Raw genomic sequence first — 23,683 nt, forward strand, 5'->3', positions numbered from 1 at the left:
TTTAGGATTAGCAAACAGAGAGGATTTAATGAACTGAAGGTATCTGCAGTAATAATGATGGTTGAGGGAGTTAAATCTATGCCTCACCACCGAGTAAGCGACATAGTCGAGCGCAGAACCACTTTTCGAATATTTTTTGAATAGCGAGTTTTTTCTATTCTTGTGATATTTAATTGCCTTATTAAACCACGGGGGACATCTGATTCGAGGTCGACAATGCTTGATCGGAACAGATGCAGCAATAGCTAGATTTAATGTATTGTAGAACGATGGCAATAAGCTTTCAATACTACCGGTTGAGAAATCAAGCGTCAGATGTGAAAGACGATGTTTTAGTAATATAATATTGATTTTATGAAAATCATAATAATTATTTAAAAAAGATTGATTTGGCATCTTAAGGCATTTCAACAAACCATCATTAATATGATGAAAGGAAATGCATATTGATGGATGATAAGGATCCTCAGGTAAACTAAAAGGTGGACAACGATTTACGTTAATCTCGGGAAAATTGGCAAAGCAGAGATCAAGCAGTCTACCATTACAATTAAGGGTACGATTGTATTGACCCAAATTATGATCAAACAATTCACTAAAGAACACAACAGCCCTATCAGACGTTGAAGTAGGAACCAAACAGCCAGAATTATCAGTGTTACACCAAGTGACTTGAGGCAAATTGAAGTCACCCAATGCAACGACCAAATCGGTGGGTATAGACCGCTTGGCCACTTCACAAATGAGGGCAGCGTGTTTCCTGTAAATGGAGATATCAGAATTTGGGAGAATGATGGTTATAAATACATGTTTATCAGGCATATTCGCACGAATAGCGATAAATTCAACGTCAGGAGAAGTGGGAAATTCAATTAAATTGGACGGGACTGACGTAGATATGGCAGTTAATACACCACCACCAATGCGATTTACTCGACCATTTCTAAACACTTGGAAAGAATTATGAAAAAGTTCCGACGAATGTAGATCGGGTTTTAGCCAAGTTTCAGTAAAGGCCAAACAGAAAAATTCCGTGCTCACTGAATTTAGAAAAGTGGAACGAATTTTCGAATTTAGGCCCCTAACATTTTGATATATGAGAGATAGTGGGCCTGAAGAAACAATTAGTTTTTTGAAGGCGACAAGACTACTGCCTTGGTATTACGGGGACGATCTCGAGGGATCAATTCCTTAATTAAAGATCCTACTGGCCACAGTGATTTGTTTAACAACATATCACTGTTTTCAGTCGCAACTAATATTTTAAAAGAGGAGATTGCCCTAGCTTGCGAAGGAGCCATTTTGAAGATGCTAATACGCCTTAAGTTGACTGATGGGACTTTCGTCGCCAGATAACCTTTTATGTTATCCACCGATGTTTCAGGTGCCAGTCGTGGCACAAATATTGCTTTTCTGGGAGGAACTGCCGTCAAGCAAATGTCATTATTTGGAACAGGAGGGGGGTTCACAGTAGGAGAGTTTCGAGTTGGGGAAATATAGATGGGGTTATCGCCCTTGTACCGGCAGCTTGTAAGACTTGCCCACTCTGGTGACCGGCATTCACACGCGAACAGCCAGGAGGAGAGGATGACTTATTTTTCTCTTCATTACTTTTAGGCGATGGCACTTGATTAGAGTGAGTGGCGGCTCTGGGCGGAGATACCCTTGCCACTTCAGCGTTGCTTAAAACCGATGGACTTGCCGGTTTGTTTGTAACTGTTTTGCTACCAACCGACTCAGCAATATCGGAAACATTAATGTTCATTTTAGAGTTAGAGGGAACGGTAACTTGTACCAACGAATTAGATTTGGAGAAAGCCAGAGGTGACGTCCCACACGCTACGCTACGAGTAGAAGATGAGTGTCCAATAAAGCGACACTCATCCAACCTAGACTTAATGAGCTCAAACTTTTCCCACAAGGAGCCGAGATTTCTACTCAATTCCGAGAAACCATAACGGGTCTCCGTGAAAAGTTTATACAAGTCAATGTCCCGCTGACTACAGTCAGGACATGACCATCTTAAGCCTTTAGACGGATCAGCGACTGCGTCAGCAGCACGGCCGAGAATACCGGCACATTTTGCATGACCAAAGCGCTCGCAGAGCCAACAAGAAACGAATCTATCAGATACCGGGCCTGATTTCGCCCGACAAGGTGTATATAAACACTCCATGTCCTGTCAAAAAGACAGTTGTTGATTATGAAGAACAGACACACAAATCACTAAAAAAAAATCCTGAAGATAAAAATTTATCAACCAATTTGTGCAAAACTTCTCTGTTAGGTTGACACTGTAACGAGAGATCACTAGCAACACAAACTACAAACGCCGAAAAAATAACCAGAGAAAAAGAGAGAAAACAAAAAAAAAAAAAAGAGATTTATATCAGAGCTCAAAATATTTGTTTGCAAAAATCCAGTGTATCAAAGCGTAAAGAAAAAATATTTCTTTTACTTTGAATTCACTCACTTTCCTATCAAAGTATATTATAAAATCACACACTATAAGGCAGAATAGCCACGAAATTCAACAAAAAATTAAAATTTTAATTGCCGAAACAAAATATATACGACTATACCGCGCGACAGAGTTGCCAGACTTGATTAAAAAACCAAAAATCTAGTGTGATTTTAAATTCTATTTAAAACAATTTAATTATTTTTTCAAAAAGACTTCCTTGTCATTTTATTTTTAGCCAGCTTCCCAAAGTCCTTTGGAATTGGATTGGAATCAAGTGGCTATTTGCCTGGTTTGAACGTATTAATAATTGAAATAGTTGAAGAAGCCGGACCTTGCGAAAGCAATGAATAAGTAGGCAGCACAAGTATAAAAACAAAAGTGGTAATCAACGTTCGAATGTAAAGTTCTACAACTGTGATCAAAAAGGACGTCATGCAGCGAGAAAAGACGACACCAGAAGTGTCAAAATAGCAGACGCTTTAAAAAGGGATTGTTTGCAACAATAAATTTGGTCGGTCGGTAGTAGTGCGCTATGTCACAAATGTTGTAATCATACTACTACGAACTCATAACCGAACCACTTTAAGAGATACTTGTTGATGTATCTATGCGCCTGGTCAGCAATACAGTTTTTTTTTTCAGTAGCCAGAGCAGTAGATGAGTAAACTGTTCGCTTTAGAAAACGTGGTGGAGTCCTCAAGGACAATTGTGGAAGATTAATTTTAAAAGCAAATAAGGCATAAGTTGATGAAGCAATGAAATGCCGTAATCGTTAAACTTTGATAATCTAAAGGAATCAGTTGATTTGATAACTTAACATTTATCTGTCAACAGACACTTGCTGAAACATTTGCCTAAGAAGCAAACGCACTCTAAATCCATTTACCGACTCTGCAAGACTAGCAGAAGATATGCTACAACAAACAGTAAATATTGATAGGTAATGCAAAATATATGCTAAACCTAGATGCGAAACAACCATGAAACCTTCGAAAAATTTAAAGAATATAAAATGGTACGACGACAAACACGGACGTGATTGAAAAATCTCTCTGAAATTTTGCGCCCATTGACCGCAGAATATTCGAATCGTACGCTAACTGAGACGTTTGCCTCTATGGCAATTGCTTGAAGTAAACGTCGGCGAAAGAAGCTTAAACCGTGAGGAAAAAAATATGTTATGGTCCAGCATATCGATTGTTCAACAAAACTACTTCTAAGCGGTTAATATGTAGGAAAATGAGTAAACGATTGTTTTTTTTTTCTTTTTCTTTTTTTAAAAGGGAAATGAAATTTCGTCAAGAGAGGCAGGTTTAATTTGAGTTTGTAGTCATTAGTAAACTTTTTTTAATTAAAAAAGTATAGAAAAGTTAAAAAAGTATAGAAAAATATATAGAAAAGCTTGGAAGAATTCCTTATTTTTTTTATAAAAAGAATAGAATTGACGTTTACGTTTTACGTGATTATTAAAACCGCAGCGAGTGCATTAAATTAGTAACCTATAAAAATTTTAATTAACACAACTGTTTTGAACATAGTGCAACGGAATTAAGAATGCAATGAAATTAAACAAACATGTAATGTATTTCATGTTGTGAAAACGTTAATTCCGACAATAAAAGTGAAAACATAAGCGACCTCTGCAAAACATACGGTAAGTTCAAATCAACCAAAGTAGAAATCAGCAAATACTGTTGCCTGTAGGCCAAAGATACTTCAAACAGATGCGGTTAAAAGGCCAAAGAACAGTACAACATTGTATGTTTGATGTCTTCAAACGATCACTAACACTCATGTGCGTGGCGGATTAGTAGGTCACTGATGGGAAGCCCAGCATTACTGAAAATTGTACATGGAAATTGTCGAAACCTTGTTAAAGGTAAAAACTTGTTAGTGAAAAGTGGCATTTCGCCTTGTTCTCAAATTTACGGAGTAAATTATACAGAAAGATTTTCACCAGCGGTGACATATGAAGCTAGGAGAACGACATTTGCAATTGCGCAGAGCGCAAATTGTACCTTCACAAGATGGATGCCACAAGCAGGAGAGTTCCCAAGTTTTAAAACTTGAAAAGTCGACTAATGGATTGAAGCAATTTGATCATAAATGGAACTTCAAATGGACAATTTTTTGAAGCAAATTGGCTTTCAACTAATTGAAAATAAACCGTGCATTTATTCCAAGAACAGTGATAACGGATATATACTGGGAACACTGATAAGGTCAACATATGTTGATGACACACTTACAAGCTGCTCCAGTAAAGAGACGATGAACAGAATCAAGAACACAGTTTCTAGCTCAGATTGAAATGATAAACGAAATTGAAATTTGTCGCAGACAATATATAAAGAAGCTATTGCAAGGGTTATAAAATGGGAAATTGTGGGCTAAAAGCAAGATCATTTGACACAGGACACCAGCTAGTATGTGATGCCGGCACATATGCGAAGATCGATGAAAAGGAGTGCTGGAGTCTCATAGGATTACTTATGTATTTAGCAATAGACACTCGGAAAGTAAACTGACGCAAAGAAAGCTTGAGTGCAACACATAATAAAACACTTAAATATAGCAAGTAAGTTATAAGTTACGTAGGAGCGGAGTAGAGTGACGATGCTAAGGGTGTGCATTTTTCTTAACAGAAATAGTATTTTCCTAAGAATACGAAAAAACAAAATTCAGTAGTTTTAAGTAGCACAGGCCAATCACATTCTCAGTGACGGAAGCTATATATATAAAGAAGTTACTAAACGAGGTGCACTTTGAATCTCATAAATCTGTTGTAATAAACTGCGATAATGCGAAGAAAATATATTGGTAGGTGTTATCACTACATTAGAGACACATATAGACCACATATAGACCAGCTGAAATTCTGTTAATATACGTCAACGCTGGCAGCTGACATCTTCCCAAAAAATCTATTATACCAAGAGTAATTCATGAAAGATTTATCAGTCTGTTAAATTTATCTTAAATTAATTAATTATATGTGTTCGTTGAGGAGGACTGTGGACTTATAAAAGTTTTTATTTGCGCAACGTTCGTTTGCTGATTGCTTTCTTCGTCTATAATTATTATATAATCTGTCTATAATGTTATAATAATAAAAATGAAACGTCTATCGAAGACTTCGAAAGCTTCTACTGCCAACGAATTTACTAGTAAATACAAATCATTTGACCATGTCAAGCGTGGTCTAGTCTTGTCCTAGAATAATGTACTTGTTTATTTTAATTTCTGGCCAGTTTAGACTGCCGCTCGTGATAAAAACAATTTGTTAACGATTGCTTAAGGATAAGTGCACTCAAAATTAAACAAATGGTGTTAAGCTCGCCATTAAAATGGCCTTGCTCTTACTGCAATATAGCTGCAACTGTAGTTATCATTCGTTGTGCGTGGGTCAGTGTATGTGAGAGTTGGGCAATCGGGTGGCGCTGCTCCAGGAGGCGTGGGTTACCGAAGGTACGCGCAAGGGCTTGCCATGGTATCCGTGTGTTTCCTGATAGCTACAGTCACTCTGCTGCCATTGTGAATGATGTGAATGTGGAAGGCACACTTGTCCTGAGTGTCCCTGACTACTTGCCAGTAGTATGTCCGTTAAAGGCCCTTACGAAAGATTGCTTTGTGCAAATCTTTATTGTAAGTTCAATCAACTGGATGATTATCTTAGGTATATGGATTTGCTTGTGCCACCTCATTAATTGTGGGGCTGGAAGCTAACGCTTGCTCACTCCTACGGTTTCGCAAAATACCAGAACGAGTGTCTGATTTACGCAACCATGTAAGATGTGAAGTGTTCTCTGAATGGTGAACTGTCCACGTGTTAAGGCCCGAACTTACGGTATGGGCTGGTTTGAATTTTCATGAGTGGTGTAATGTGAGTAGGGTGTTAGTGATCACCTTTTTTTTAAACTGAGCTATACCCCGCCCGCGTCCGTCAAAGTTGACATCAAACAGTGGCGTACTTCTGGGGTAAATTGGCACATACGGAGTCCTTATTCGGGAAGCGGTCACCGAAGCGCCGCTTGGAGACTTTCAGAGGAAATCTTTGGATGAGCAGGTGGACCACGTAATTGAATCGGTCTTGCTCTTTGAAAGATTCCGCATGGCAAATCAAAGAAGGGTTAAGTGGTCGACACATACTCTGTCCGAGGCAGGAAATATCATGCGCCGCCTTAGAACGCAACTTCCGCGGGCAGAAAGGTCTAATGCTGCGCATACTTATGAAGACTAAAGAGCACGGTTGGAGAATTTTTGTCTCCCTAAATCGCGATGACCTTGGCGTCAGACCTACCGTGTTATCAAGGGGAAAAACCCTCAGAGATAAGTGATATTGGTACTTTAAGTGGAGTACTGTCCACCTGGAGGGAGGGTTTAAATGCATTAATGGGCACTTTATACCCGGGGCAGAATGATGCGATGCTTCGCAATATTGGGTTGGTGCCTCTTCCCCTTCCCTTGAAGACGGATGAATTTCGGCATGGAATGTCGAAAGGCAGATCAAAAAGATCCCCAGGCATTGGCGGAATAACCGGGGAGATGACCAAAGTCGTCCGGAAAGTTATTCCCGAATACTTATACATGGCTTATTCTCCGTGTCTCTCTAAAGGATATTTTTCATTACAGTGCTTGGTAAATATCGCAGTTCTTCTGAAAATACCTGATAAGATGAAGAGCGATCCTTCGTCTTGTCGGGAGATGACTCTCCTCCCAGTGCTTGGAAAAGTTCTGGAGAGGGTAATGTTAGAAAGGCTTCAGGGGATTTTTATCCTTACATGTATGTATTTGATAATTTTTAGACGAGATGCGTCAAGTTCTGTAGCATCCAATGAACAATGTTTTCTTTTAGCCTTAAATTCACAAGTATATATAAAACCCAGCATGTAAGCGACTGTGTTAAGCAAACGTACATAATCGTTGTGAAATTTAATACTAATGATTAAATCATGTTGTTGTGAAATTGTTGTTGTTAATATCATCTTTATAGGTTTTCTTTCTTATATGTTATCATCGTATTTTAAATTGTATGGAAATTGTGGCTAAATAGACGAAGCTAACGTTAAAAAATTTGGCCCGTGAAATCAAAGTGTTGAATGCATTAATTCAGCTGGTAACACACCACGGGTTTAAATTGGATGGAATGTGTCTCCATTGCGAGCGTGTTGAAACTTGTTGAATGATTGCCACCCTATTAGCAATAAAGGTACTCCAATTGCCTGAGTCTTCTGATATCCAACTCAACACTATGGTTGAGTCGGTCCAGAAGCAAATATTGTTAAATTGTATAAAATCGTAAACTTCTTGAACTTTCTTAACGAGTTGTACCATTGTTACAGCAGCGCAGAGTTCTAATCTTGGCAAACTACATTTCTTGATAGGTGCCACCTTTGATTTGGCAAAAAGCAAATTTGAAGTTATTTTTGTATCGTTATTTATACATCTGATGTATACACATGCACCATATGCTCTTTCTGAATTGTCAGAGAACCCATGAATTTCATATTTTGCATCAGGAGTGAATGCTAAGCGATCCACTTCTAAATCGATTAAATTACATAATTGCCGTCTAAAATTTGACCACGCCATCTGGTATTTAATAAGCAATTCGTCATCTCAATCCAGATCTAACCGCCACAACTGTTGAATGAAAATTTTAGCCATTATTATGACTGGCGATATTAGGCCTATCGGATCAAAAAATTGTGAAATTTCAGATAAAATTGTTCTTTTACTATAATTTTCCTCCTTTGCAGGATCCCAAACAATTCTAAGAGTTTTGATCGCATTTGAATTTTTAATGGTGAACAAAGTTGCACGATTTTCTTTAGGAATGTGTTTAATCAAATGTTGATGATTTGCACACCATTTGTTTAGGCTGAAACCTCCTTTAGATAAAATAGAAATTAATTGTGCTTGTAATTGCATGGCTTCATGAAGTGTGTTGCAACCCGTTCACAGATCATCTACATAAAAATTTGTGTTTATAGCATTTGCAGCTAACGGAAAATTATGTATTTCATCAATAGCTAATTGTTTTAATGCGCGCGTGGCTAAAAATGATGCAGATGCTGTTCCATATGTAATTGTAGTTAGTTGGTATAGCTGTATCGGTTGATCGCCTTGTGAACGCCATATGAATATATTCATTTATAAAGTTAGTATAATCACTACGTAATTGTCCATTTGTTTCAAACTTTCGCTCAAGCGCCAGAAAGCGTTTGAAGGCAATGTCGTAAGAGTTACCCAATAACGATGTTGATGATTTGAAAGGCAACTTTACACCAAATAGTCCGTCTGGCAACCTCGTAAAATTATTTTGAAAATGTAACTCACACTGGTCTTCTTCTTGTGATAATTTTGGCGAACATTCCTTAAAACTTTCAATTTCCCAAAATGCTTTAATAGCATCAGACAGGTGATCATTTTGTTGAACATTAGATACTTGTAATGATTTGCACTTGACATATGTAATTGGATTTGCATGATGTGGAAGTGTCCCCGCGACAATCCAGCCTAAACGTGTATAGGTTAGTATGGGACGATTGAGCCCTAAGGCAACCTTACTATTCTCCAAAATATCAAAAAATAAGTCAACACCCAATAACATGTCGACTCGTTGTGGTATATTAAAACGTTCATCTGCTAATATGTATATGTTCTGGTATGTTCCAGTTTGAAACATCAATTTCAGCATCAGGAAGGTTTCCGCTTATTCGGTCAACTATGTAAGCTTCAAGAGTAACCGAGAATGGTTTAAGTAGCGATTCAATATTTGTGATACATTTAAAGTTTGATGTTCCCACAGTTTTATTTGCACATTGAAATTGAATTGGAGCGTATTGACGCTTTAGGCCGGTCATGTGAACCATGCGTTCAGAAATCATATTAATTTGTGAATCGCCATCCAATAGAACACGACAAGGAAAGCGTTGGTTATATTTCCATATAATATAAACAATTGCTGTAGCTAGTATATTTCGTTCTGTGTGTTGTGTTTTCAAAGCAGCAAAATTTTTAGGTTGTGCTTGATCACCCATGTTATAATTTGAATTCTCTGCAGGTTCGATATGATTTGTTTCATTGATTTGATTATGTTTTGAAGCAGTGTAATTTGCCACTTGCGGGCGTTCAAAATGCAATAATGAACGATGGCTTTTGCCACATGTGTGACAACGACCTTTAGAGGTCCAATCAGATAAATTAGGTTTTTTGAATTTAAGACAATTGACACAAAGTTTAAGTGCATGTATTTTGTTCAATCTGTCAGCAGCAGATAATATTAAAAAATCAGAACAGCGATATATAACATGACCCGGTTTTTGGCAAAAGCTGAAACAATTTTTAATGGTAGCAAATGACTTTGCTGTTCTTTGAATTTATTACATAAATTACTGACCACAATTCAGTTGCGTCAGAAGTAAAGCAAGAATTAATAAGTCAGATTTAACGTAAGAATTTGAAATCAACCGAAAGAATTATAATAAATAACAATTCAAGAGAACCGTTTATGGTGCTCTCACTACACTGTTTTGAACTGTTTCAGAAGGGGTTATAATCCTTTTAGGTGACATAGGGTTAGTGCACCACTGTGCAATTATGCATTCAACCACCAGAAAAGGTATTGGATAATTTAAATAATGCTGGAATTACATTACAAAAATTCTAATTTTCCTCTAAAGAGATGAAATGTTTGGGGCACGTAATTAAGAGAAATGGGTTATTCAAAAAAGGATAAGGAAATTAATAGTATTCCGCATCTCACCAATATGTGCGGAATTAAAAACTTTTATAGTGTTCATTTCATATGCTGCAATCCTGTTAAGCCCTTTGTATAATTTTTTAAAGAAAGAGCAAAAATTTGATTGGACGCAAAACTGTTCCGATGCCAAACTTTAATTTTTGCTGTTGGCGGATAATAAATCTTTGGCAAATATTTTTGGCCTGAAAAAAGGGATACCTTTAATATACTTCAACGTCTTGCGTTACTTCTGTCAGTATACCAATGTGAAGTTTGATTAAATAAAAGAACACCTGACTTTTTTGCTAACATAAGAATCGCGAAAATGAACTAATGGCATGTGAATGCTGTTGATGGCCACAACAGTCCAAAGATTTAGAGAACATTATAAAACCATCATCATTATTATATATTATTTCACCATATTTAAGAAGTACACCTGACACACCTAAACAGAAATTAGTTATATAACAATCTGAGGAGTGAGTTTGGACCAGAGTATGTGTTGGCTTTTTCAGTCTGTTTTTAAATAGGTCGTGTTTAGTAACGGTAGACCGCTATGCCAAATAGATTGCACATTAGGGTGGGAGCACCTCCCGATTATATAATGCTCAATGAAAGAGCTTTGACTAGCTTTAAAATATCAAGAATTTTTCATGTTAAAAAGCAGTAAGCCACGCAAAAGAAGTACTACAAGGGATCAAATATTCGATGCTTTAGACTTGGAGACAATGTTGTAGTAAAAGGTTATTCAGTCCCAAGTAAAATTTTTTGTAAAAAAGCTACCATTGCGAACAAATGGTCAAACAAACATTTTTGGAAACTTTAAATGGTCAGCTGTAGAAACGACATGCAAATCAAATGATGGCTTGTTCCAATTTTAATGATAACGAGTTCCCAACGACTATTTTCGTTCCTTTGCGAAGAATTGACATCGCACATAAAAACATTATAGATCCAAATGTACATAAAGAAAATATTATTGACCGAAATGCTTCCAAGGTGAGTGATGCGCCTATAAACTTTGCATATGAAAGCTTCAAGAATGCAAATGTTGGCAAACAATTATAAGAAATGAATTCTATAAGCAAAATTTACCATATAATTTAAAAAACAGACAAGAAATCTTATGTAAACGTAGTAAATTTTCGATTTGGCGGGGGGTACATGTAAAATATTGTAAGATGGTTGCCCGGTTATGGCAACCGCGAATGTTGGAAATCATAGTTTTAATTTGAAGGTGGTTACGGTGGTTTTAAGAATACTTTTTCGGGTGGTACCTATAAGTTAACTGCGTGTTCATATTTAATTTACATCTATGGTCTAAAATTGCGTCCTTCAAGTGTAGGTTTATTATCAACAAGGTTATCGAGATTTATTACGGATTTAGAGGAAAGTATTTGTTGATTTTCTATTAACGAAAATAGTGGGGGAATTTCTTTAGGAAATTTATTGAGCATAAAAGTCGAAACAAAGTAAGATACGCGGGGAAAGGACCAAACAGCAAAAATCCCAAAAATCCGTAGGATGCCACAACATTATATTTTGAAAAACTCCTTAAGTGCTCTTTGTCTGTGCCAGGTTTTGGTAAGCTAGTGCAACAAACAAATTGAAAGACTTGTGGGCTTTGTCAGTAGTCATTAACGAATTGCTAGTGAATGTTAATAAAGCATTACACAAAAGCCATCTGGAGTAGTAAGTACAAGGTTATTAAAGCTATAATATATTTCCTTTACCTTATTTATTTTGTAATCCTAATATGAAAAAATATAACCAAATAAACAAAGGGAAATAAGTGTTTTGGAAGTCTGTTGATAGAATAAAAAAAGAAAAATTGCGGATCGTTCCGAATACGCTGTGGATGCGTTGATCATTTTTGCTAACGCTAATAATTATTTTTCCTATATAATGGTATACTATATTTCCAATCAATATTACATATTATAAGGACAGTACAAGCGATACTAACTCACATGACACGAATTTTCATATCTACGTAATGACGCTCCAAAATTGGTTTCGACTAAATTCTGATTGCTCAATTCTTCTACCAAGTCTTAGTCTTATTCTCACATCTAATATTTGTAAAAAATGGTCGCTATTTAAGATTCGCAAAGTGCCGACTATTGTTTTTGCTAAGACCGGATGAACGTTGTAACAATTTGCTGGAGTAAATGCCGAGAAATTTTATTTTTATTTATTTATTAAGCAAAACAATAAGGGCTTTGATTACGCCATTATAGAAGAGGTCATCACTATACACTATTTTTAGTCTTAAAGTGGCCACAAGGTATGGTCTTACTGAGATTCGTACCCGCGGTCACTGACTTAGCAGTCGCTAGTCTTATTCTCTGGACCAGGCGGTAGCTTATTAACTAAATTGAAATTATAAGCAACTTTTGGAAAGTTGGTTTAAAGTTTTATATAAATACGCTCGATGTACAAGTACATTCTCAGCTAATAGTAAAATCGCCATTGCATCGCTGATTGAGTTACTGTCCTGCGGAAGCTTTTGCATAAATTTGGACGTTTTATCGAGATTATTTCAAACGTGTTCTACCCAAAGAATGAAATCTATAAAGGCACGTGCTCCCTTTTAAAATTTTTATAAGTTATAAGGATATTTTGGTTTACATTTAAATTAATTCAAACAAATAATAAATAATGAACACCACCGAGTTATGTATTTTTAAACAAAAAAGGTGTCGTAATAAAAGCCACAACTAAATCAAATGCAATGAAAATTATAAATAAAAAGACATTTAAGTGATATTTTTAAATAAAGAAGTGTTTTCAACTATTTTTTTATATCTTTTTATAAGTCACTCCCTGCTCTTAAGATGCAACAATTTCATCGATTTTTAGTATAACAACATTCGAACAATAACGTCTGTTAAGAAAGGTTGGTGTAGCGTGCGATATATTGTGGAAACCAAACGCAAAAATCCTTAGAAAACGTTAACAACGACAATGCAATAAACAAGGAAAATCATGGACAATAAACTAAAAGTCTTCGTGAAGACGTTCCGCCTCCTGTTGCAAAGCTAGCGCAGTAATTCTTAACTGTAATGTGCCACTCTTCTGGTTGTATGCAACGTATATTACATCTTCTGCTTAAGCCTGTTTCAATCTTCTTCGCATTGTCTGTTCGAGCAACTTTTATTCAATACCTTGAAGAGCTTAGCCCTCCTGAACATGCTCAAACGATCAATTATTCTGTTCGCACAGAATCCGCACTCTGTCTGAAAAATTGGAAAAACAGGAGATCGTGATGTGGGGAGTCCTGTAACTACAATATTTTCCAGCAAGTTCTGTATGATTAACCGTCCTGTTTACCGAAAAAGGAACAGGTATTTATTCGCACGTGTATAATTTATTTTTAGACATTGGACTTGTTAGGTCTAGCCCGTTTTAAAACGGGAAAAATCCGTCGCTTTGGCAATATTTCATTTTTCGAACTTAACTGAGTGGCTTGATAGTATGCAATAAGAACCTGAGCGAACCTACGAAAGTAGGTAGCCGAAACACTTATTACAACATCAGTAAAGCTATCGTCCGTCAGCTGTTGGGATGGTCCAGAAAGATTAACTACATTATCTAATTACTGACGCTATAAATATAATTTCATGAAAAATTTTGAAAACATTCAAATATTGTCATATTGCAATATTGTTATTTTTCCAGAATCAACTCTTGTTTTGTGGACAGCAGCAAAACTCATCGTTTCTATGATAAACCTGTTATTGTTTTCGTTGTATAGAAATATTTTTCTAATATTTTCCAGAAAGCTTTCTTCCGAATTGTTTAGCAAATAAGTTGTAGGACATTAGCAAGCAAAAGGCGACGCGGGACACTTCCCAGTAATTAAAAACGAAATGAATTGAATCTTTCGAACATTGTAACACATCTTAAATATATTCGACATAAGCATTGACGAAGGGTCAATTGGCAAGAACAATTGGGATGCAATAATCATTGAAGGAAACAACAGTATGTTTTGATATAAATTCAAATGCATATCTTTTACATTCGCTGTAAATAGCACGCTTAGCGGCTTAATAAATTTTGGGAACTTTTGAAAACTAGCAAAAAGCATAAGTTATATGACATTGTGGGGAAAAGCAGGAAGCAATGTACCTACCAAATGAAAAAAAACTCTTACCAAATTAGTATCATTTCAATTATTACTGAATGAAGCTGCAATACCTTTACCCGCCTGAACGCGTAAACCTATGCCATAAAGTTCACGGCATATTACAAGAAAAATATTACAGTTTATCTGCGGAAAATATAGCAGTTTTTTTTTCTTAAGCAAAGTTTTTGATGTAAAATTATAATTTAGGATATACATATATGTAATAAATTTTAAATTATTTGTTGACATATATATTTTACTAAGGTATACCGTGGCTAGTTCTAGTTACTATTTAACTTAATTAATTTTAGTTATGTATTATTAATTGTGAACCTTGCTAAAAACCAACCGAAAGCTGTTAAGTGCCTTTCTTAGAATAGTAAAATGCGACAAATAGCACTTATAGAATGCAGTCGTCAGTACATATATACGCCTAATTATCTTTTTACATAAATTAAAGAGAAACAAAGATTCTCTTTTTACACGAACTTAATACAATTTTCAATGTCCTAAGAATTCAAAGAATTTTTCTGATGAATTTTTTTTTTTGATAGGTCAATCAATTTTTCGTTCTGAATCTTTATATTTTCCACAATTCAGTTAGATTATGTCGGCTACATGCGTATGTGCGCATATGAGTGGTGTCCCTCGAACTATGCATAGAGCAAAGACATAATGTATTTTTTACGCTGTGTAATTCATCTTTTATAATATATCTACTGAATTAATATGTGTAAGTACGAAATAGATCATTAAGCGAACTCTAACAAGATTTTTTAACTCTAAATGCTTGCATATTTTGTTTCAGTCCATGCTGATATTTTTTTTCCAATTAAGAAATGTGTCATCTATCGTAAACATTAGAATTCTCTTTAAAAATTTATTATTATATGGCCGACCACATTAAACATGCAATCCGCTAGAGCCGACTACACCTCCGCAATTTTCTATTCTGGGTTTTGATTCGCGTGCAGAGTTCTATTGCATATTCGATTAATACATTTTCTGAACTTGTATCAAAACTCATCACACTACATTCAAACTACAACCGAGGTATCCCATACAATCTTGAAATATCGATAGTGAAGTTTATGAACATTTCTTACGATAAATGTTTCGAACATGTTACCGGACAATTTAAAATTAAATTAGTAATTTAGACGAATGGTACAGCGAAAGACGGACTTATCCCAAGGCGTTTTGGGTATTGCACACATCCTTACATTGTTACCATATTCTCACTGCAAGTGATGCAAGGTATAAATATAAATATTTTAATATGATTTGATTTAGTTCTGACTGAGAACCTGGCACAAGTAATGACAGAGATGGAGTGGAAATAGTAGAATTTTATAGCAAAGTATTCAATAACCGGTTTCATGATCTTTTGAAGCGGTGCAGTTGGTGCCAATCTTGTTCTAGCTTTTTACAGCTGTTAAATAAAAGCTTATGTCCATATAGATATATTCATACATGTATGCAACTGAGGTATATTGAAGTGGTTACATGAAATCTGACTTCTCCAAAACAAGTTATATAAATTACGTTTATTAAACTATTTTATTCAAATACCATTTCTGTTTATTTGAAATAGTTTCCTGCTGTTGTTTGCTTAAATACTTAGACCGAACTGCTGTTCACCTCCAAATTATAATCCAATAAGCTTTAAAACGAAAAAAAGCACAATTGTTATATTATATAAATGCGTTTGCAATACTCAATGAGTTTTGTACAAATGACGCAGACATTCACTCTTTGTTCAGGTTTAGATTACCTTGACATTGAAATCGATCCGTATCATTAATATGTCGCGCACGTAGACGAATAAAATAATATAAACACAATATGCATGTAATAAGCAACGTAATACCGTAAAAACTAATAGCCAGGTATATGCGTGCACTTCCCTTGATTTGAGTCGTGACAAAATAAATAAGTAAAGATCATATTAAATAAATTTTGGCATTTTTCCGTGTTTTTTGATCCGTTCTCATGTCAACTTTATTGAACTGATACGACGGTAACATGTTTGAGATTTACATTTTTGTTCTTGAAGTTGTTTCACTTTCTATCTATGTCAATTTTCGTGTGTGGAACAGTGAGAATAACGCACAGGATGCTTCTTAAGATATACATAGTCTTGATCGGTAAAAAATTTTAAGCCGGTTAAGCGATGTCACCTGTTCATTCATTCTTCCTGCTAGTTCCTATTGTTTGAAACTGCGTCCTTCTGCTAGAAATCTGATATTGTGCCGAAAAATAGATTCAAAATAAATATTTAAGACGTTTTTCTCAGCCATAACAACAGCAGTGAACTTAATTGAAAATATATGCTGAAAATATTTAATGCAACGTAACTGTAAGGTGTGGACATATGTAAGTGCAAAAAAAAAAAGACAGAAAACTTCCATATCCGCCTATATAACTGACATACGTTCAAGACGGTTAATAAGTACCGTGCTGCATGGGAACCGTTTTACACGAAACTAAAAATATAAATATATAAGAATATACAAATATACTAAATTTTATAAAACCTAAAAAGACGGTGAAATACCCGCAATACAGTGACAATACTTTGTCTAGAAGTTAATTTCAATGTAGATGACGTTCAATTCATTATATAAATATATAATTTATCTAACATAATGTTTGAGAGCTAAATAAAGCATTGAGTGAGAACTAATTGGCACCTAAACGACATTCATATTAACACTAGATCACAGTGCTTCATACAGTAAAATGTAAAACTTAGTCTAATAAGAGACTTGGCCCCTAAGAGGACCAGTTTACATCCCGATGGGAACTAATTCATAAAGTATCGACAAGCTTACAAAATATAAGCAATCTATTTGCAGTTTAAATAAAGTGGTTGGAATCATGAGTGTCGAATATCGATCTAGCACATCTTGAGCAGCTGTCTAGATGTGTGCGTTAAGCAACAGCGATTTGATATAATCGCTTGAACCGTCTACCGAGAATAAATAATAAAAATTATTAAACTACTTGCGTAAAACCGAAGGGAAAAGAAAATCCTCGAAACTCTTGAAGGAACATTGCAATCTAGCCTACTGAGCAAGAATAGTGATGAAATATCACCTTGACTAAGTTTTATTAAAAAGGCTCTTCCAAGATTCAATCTTCTTTGCACGGGACTAGGTAAGTTGATTGCAAGTAAACGATGTACACACAGAGGTAATATAGCATAGCATCCCACTCCAAATAGGAGAAATAGTTTTTGAATTGCCTCGGTCATTTCAACGTAATAATTGCAGTTGGGAGACCAAGTGATGCACACATATCCAGTTCAGGGTCTCGCCAACAATATGTAGTCTTTTCGTTACATAAGAGTCGTCAAAATCTTTTGACCAGCTTTTTATAAAGCCTGGTACAGAAGCCGCCTTGCACACAACTGATTCGACATTTAATACAGAATAATATAACTTAAATTGAGATATAAGCAGTGTGCACCGTGTTGCACCGAAACCGAAATTAAGATATAAAATTTTATGATAACTTAAACCTCATGCCAAATGCAAATTAACTTCACGTTTTTAAAAAATCAAATTAAGAGATGCAACATTGTGATTGAATACCAAAATTAAAAATATTCTCAAAAAATAAGTAAAAACACTATAGTCGGCCAAAGCCTACGCGATTCTTCAGTTTTTCTTACGATGATTTTTCGAATTAATGTGCTGCATGGAAACGGTTGACAAAGTGATCCGATACAAAACATTTTCCATAGCGTTCATCCTGGACCACGTCAAAGTGTGAAAATCTCATCAAAATATATCAGCAATTGTTCTTTGAAGATAAGAAAAGAAGAAGGACAGACCAGTTTGAAAGTTTTTCTATCTCAAGTGATTCGGGTTGTTGCATGAGCCCGCCTATACTTAATATGTCGTTGTGGCACCAGTGTTGTAGAGTATAATAATGATGACGATCACAAATTTAATTTTCATCAAAACTTATAGCCAATCTATTTTTTTTTTCAAATGATGAAATAAAAATAAAAGCAAAAATCGATTGAAAAATATGCATGCAATTTTTAAAAACCTGGTTTGATCATAAAATACACCTGCAGCCGTACTATATGCGGAAAAATTTTATTAAATTATCGATAAATAATAACGAATTATTGAAAATTAATTTTTAATGCTCCCCTGTTTCAAATCCAAATGAGTATCGCGTTAATCCGCAGTTTAACAGAAAGGCGAACGTGTTACCTGATGGCTACATCGAAAAAATTCTGTGAATTGCACTTTGAATTGCTTCTACCCCCGCTATATTCTCCACCTCGGCGAATATTACCTAATTGGAACTATTACGAGGATGCCGGAGAAAAAACTCTGAACCAAATGATTGAGTTCTTACATAATTCGAAGCTTAGTTGAAGTGCCTTAACAAAATTCTATGCGTGAAATAACGTCTTCCGAAACTAAGAAGTGTAAATTGGAATCACCGAATGCGAAATCAAAAACGTATAATGTATTCAAAATTGTTAGTTAGCAACTTGAATTACAAAGTTTAAAAAACCAATCAATGTAATTAATTGCGAAGAATATACTTAATAAAAATTAAATAATCCTCAAAATAAATTATCTACGCAGGTTCAAAAAATGAAATATGTATTCAAAAGGTCCGAAACTTGTGAGATGAAAGAAGTCATTTTAAAACTACGCCGTAATATTTGCATCTGACATCTACTTTTACTGATGACTATTACGCATTTCCTCTTTCTCCCTTTGCCAGGATGTTAAAACGGTAGGTAGCGATGCGATATGATAAGAAGCACGCAAATTAAGTTAAGTTACGCTACGGCAGAATCGTCTATATTCACTATCTTTACCTTAAAAAGACTCGGAAAAAACAAACATCGATAATCTATGCTGGCTGGAAACGGCCCTAGCTTTTGCAGCCAACATCTTCATCCTTAAGACCGGAAGAATATTAGCTCCTAGCATTACAGGAATGGGCAGATGGGTACACAAACATGCACAGATCAATTCGAAATTTGATGTTGACCAAAAATATATAAGCTGTATTACAGTGAAGTTGCTTTCTGGTTGTCCCTTCTTCAAAATGAATATTTAGCCTTCCTTCTGTAGTGGGAATAAAAAAGGAACGCTCAAATTAATCAGCATCAAAGCTGTAGGTCACATTAAACTGTTTGCCATGTACTTACACAAAAATTAAAAAAAATTTATGTCGCAAAATGTCGCACATCTATGATTTAATGCTTTTAAAACCTAGAACAAATAAATTCGGTTATAACGTATATGTAGCAAAAATAAGTTTTTCAATGTATTTCAATAATATTTTTCAATAAGTATTTCAATGGTCCGTGAATTTTCTGCAAAAAATCGATAGACGAAAAAGAAAATTATACGGACATTAACGAATCCGCCATCCTTGAGGAAAAATCACATATGTTGTTTGTATATTTTCATATATAAAAATAAACATATTGTCTTATTAATTACTTTGCCATGGAGAAACTTACTTTTCATGAATGATTCTCTAGGATTTCGGTTGTAACGAATAAATTTTCACGTATATATTATTATAAACTTGTTTCGTAGCCACTTTATGAAAGCAAACAAACGATTATACAAACATGTTTAAGTGACTTCAAGGTTCTTCGAGCTAACTCGAACAGTTTGTCAATTCGCTTGCGTCCGCATGCTTATGGAATTCAACGCGATGACTTAACATAAAAATTGTAAGAAGCAGTGTACCTTTATATGCGCAGGCAAGAATGTATATTTGCGAAAGCTAATATTTTAAAGATACTTACGTTAGATCTCGCTTAGACGTCGCACCGGCAATGTAGAACCATCTCCAACCTGGCTTTGTTAAAAACACAGCTAATAACGCTAAAGCTAGTGCTGGCAAGCCGAAAATCCAATTCATGTAGTACCAAATTAATGATATTACAACCGCTAAAAAACTGACACCAACCGCATACAAGACGAAAGAAAAAGCAACTGGAATATTCTTCAGAGATGATGTTTGTTTGGAGAGACTTTTCGGAGAGCACTTTGAAAGATCATCACATTCGTTCGTGAGCACCGCAATCGGGCTCTCATTTTGATCGGTTCTCACATCGATGTCGATAGTTATGTGCTGGTTATTAATCGGATGAATATCATCGTCAGCTAGATGTTGCTGCTCCACGGATGGAGGGGACTGTAGTAAGAAACAGTAAAAGTGATCGTTTGACAATAAAGTTTCGTTTTCTTTAGTAATTGATGAATTTTTAAAAATGTGGTTGTTTTTGCTGTAATTGAAGCGACTGCGAAACCTGCGGTAGCTACGCACATATAAGTGATGTCACAAAATAGAGTGCGGGGAGCGACGCATTGTTAGATAATAATTAATGCTGGAGCGAAATAAAAAATTTCTAATCAACATTTTTTTTGAGCCTTTTGTTACTCTGATTAAGTTCCACAACAGTTCTCAATAATAATGTTTTACTCTTTTAAAGAGTTACTACATATTGACGGCGAAAAAAAATCAATAATAGAATTGCTTTTCTTTTATGTATCATCGAATACTACTGCACGTAACAATTTCAATATCACAAATTAATTAATTAATTTCATTTTTTATTGAAACTTTAGCTATTTGATAATTATAACACTTTCTTTTTGTATACAAAGGTATGCAAAACAAACCCCGTCAACCATTAGCACAGTCGCGTCGCACAACCTAACGACAATTACATACCTAATGATTTGCAAGTCAAAGGTTGAAAACCAAAAATTATAAATGCATAATTCAAACCAAAGTCTAACTTTAATTCAATTATATGTATTCTTTCAAAGAAAATTAGCAACCAAAATAATTCGAAATGGGATAACATAGTTCAATTGGGTTGAAAATGACACTTACGTGGGAATTTCATGTTAAAGCAACCAAAAATCATCCATGCGTGTAATATATATGTATCAAATTTCAAGTAAACAGCGTGGGTTGAAAACTTTTCTAAACTAAAAAAAATTAAAAATTTCTGGATGTCCTAGAAGCACAATATTCATATAATTAGAAAATTAAATGCTAATTGATTTTATAGCATATTTTTAAATTTTTAACAGAATATAAAGGGGTTCGCTTTGATGACGACGGAAGCGTGCATAAGCAGCTGTGTCTTCTATCTTTAAGGAAACAAAAGGTTGTCGATAAAGTAAACAATAAAAGCGAGTCAAAAATGGAGTACAAATACGTCGCTTCTGATGTTTAAATAAAAATAAACAAAACAATGTCGGTTTTGACAATTAATATGCTAACTAGGAAAGATTGCTTTGCTTGTTGTCATAAGATGAAATAATAACAGTGACGACAAGCATTGGTTATTCGTCGCTATTAGTGCAAGCAAATGGGAAAACAATGACAAGACTAATGGTTTGCGTAAAAATTTATTATATTTGGACTCCACATTATTAATACACTCTAATATATTGATGATATGACACATCAAATACAGCGTACTACACAATTTCGAGCTAAGAAATGATTATTACACATATATGCGTAACATTCAAAATTAACTTACAATGTTACTCTGTGATTACCGAACAGCCATGAGAAAATTGCAGATGTGGAAAACTAAAGGTTGAAAGTAGCAAAAATTTGACACTTGTGCTGGGATTAATATAAACTGTGTTAATAAGCAGTTAAAATAAAAATAATGTTTACACTTAATTGTAATTGTTATACTTTCTGGGTGTAAATACGTATCCGAAAGCTAACTTTCGTTCGCGACCAACCCAAAAGCACAAAAAAGAAAATTTTTTCTTTATATTTAATCGTGGCTGTCAAACTCGGAAAAATAACAGTTGACTCTTGGGAAATAACCAAACAAATCAACTATTAATAGACGAATAATTTTGGATGTTTATTATTTACGCATTTAATATATGCATGTATTTAGTTCAGTTAAGAAATAAATTTTATTTTATTATTTCCACATGAAACTCAAATAGAATAACAATCGAATTCAATTGACCCTTGAAAGTAAATATAGAATATATAGGGAGACGCAAAGAAAAGAAAAAATAATACAAACAATTAAATAATAATTCATGTATAAATAAATAAGAAAGAAGAGGCACAGCCGGTACGCATCCAAATTGCAAGTGACCATTGCTAACTGCTAACTGCAAAAGCATCAACATCAGTTATTTTCAAATCATAATTCATCAAGATGGCAAGTTAGTTTAAATACGATATAGGTAAATCACGCATATTAAGCAAAGTTGTTTTGATAACCTTTAAAGCATCCGTTGTTGACATTAAGTGGTTGAGATCATTTAGGTTTCTGCAAAAAACTTTGAACGAGTTAAACATCTCATAATTATGTTTACAATGGCTAAGCTTGATGAAAATAAAGTGCATGAAGAAGCAGTTAGAGACATCACAGCTTATGTAACGAAGTAATTGTGGACGAATCCATAATACCATTAATTAACTTAATTGAGAAGGAAACACCAAGAATCAAATAAATCCTCCTCTCGCAATTAACGGGAAGGATAGCAGAAATAACTTGTTTTTATAAAAAGGAACAGAGACGACTGGGTCAAAATCCAAATTCCTAAAAACAAGAAATGTTTTTGAACGGATTCAGTTGAGTCTACATAACATGTAGAAAGGAGCCCCTACAACAGAGACATACTCAAGTATCGGTCTAACCAAGTGCATGTATAACCTTTTTCTAATGTAAGGAGCATTAAAGGCTTTCGACCACTTTTCAATGAAACGAAGCGCGGACGTAGCTATGCTTAAAGAGAGCTCAATGTGCAAATTAAAACGTAATCTTTGGTCGAATAGAAGCCCTAAATCGATTAACGGATCTTCGTTTTCCAACTTGCGTGAGTCAATGAAGTACCTGGTATTGAATGACTTCCTTCTTGAGAAAGAAAGCATTCTTGTATTTTTTCATATTTAATTTCATAAAATTTAACGAGCACGATGTAACCAAATTACTTAAGTCAATTTGAAAATGATACGATTCCAAGGAGAAGGGAAAAAACAGTTTAACAACGTTAACGTAGATTAACATCTGGCTCGATTTAATCACGGGGGGATTATTAATGCAAAAATTAAATAAAAGCTTTGAGAAACGCCAGCCGTCACGGGCAATCCATCCGAGTTGATGAAGTAAACCGACTCTGAATGATCTGTTATGAAGATAAGGTCTTATCCATTTCACCAAGTGCAAGGGGAAGCCAGAGGAATGGGCTTCGAATATCAATATGTTATTGCTAACCAAGCCAAACGCTTTACTAAAATCAGTATACATCCTTGCGAGAGCCTCTAGAAAGAGCCTTAAAAACAT

The 23,683-nt window shown here is 34.9% G+C and overlaps 1 protein-coding gene across 3 annotated transcripts in view; it reads right to left on the minus strand.

Moving 5' to 3' along the window:
• Positions 1-20,664, minus strand: part of LOC119642517 (long-chain fatty acid transport protein 4-like) — a 60,356-nt gene extending 39,692 nt beyond the window's left edge. For 2 of the 3 annotated variants that reach the window (XM_038041664.1, XM_038041666.1), the window contains exon 1: positions 20,144-20,535. In XM_038041664.1, coding sequence (XP_037897592.1) covers positions 20,144-20,259 — 116 coding nt within the window. In that variant the 5' untranslated portion in view covers positions 20,260-20,535. Of the gene's footprint in view, positions 1-20,143 lie in introns of all 3 variants that reach the window. The other variant, XM_038041665.1, reaches the window with a different exon arrangement.
• Between the last annotated feature and the right edge of the window lie 3,019 nt (positions 20,665-23,683).

Source organism: Glossina fuscipes, unplaced genomic scaffold (assembly GCF_014805625.2).
Source record: "Glossina fuscipes isolate IAEA_lab_2018 unplaced genomic scaffold, Yale_Gfus_2 224, whole genome shotgun sequence".
Taxonomy (NCBI): Eukaryota; Metazoa; Arthropoda; class Insecta; order Diptera; family Glossinidae; genus Glossina; species Glossina fuscipes.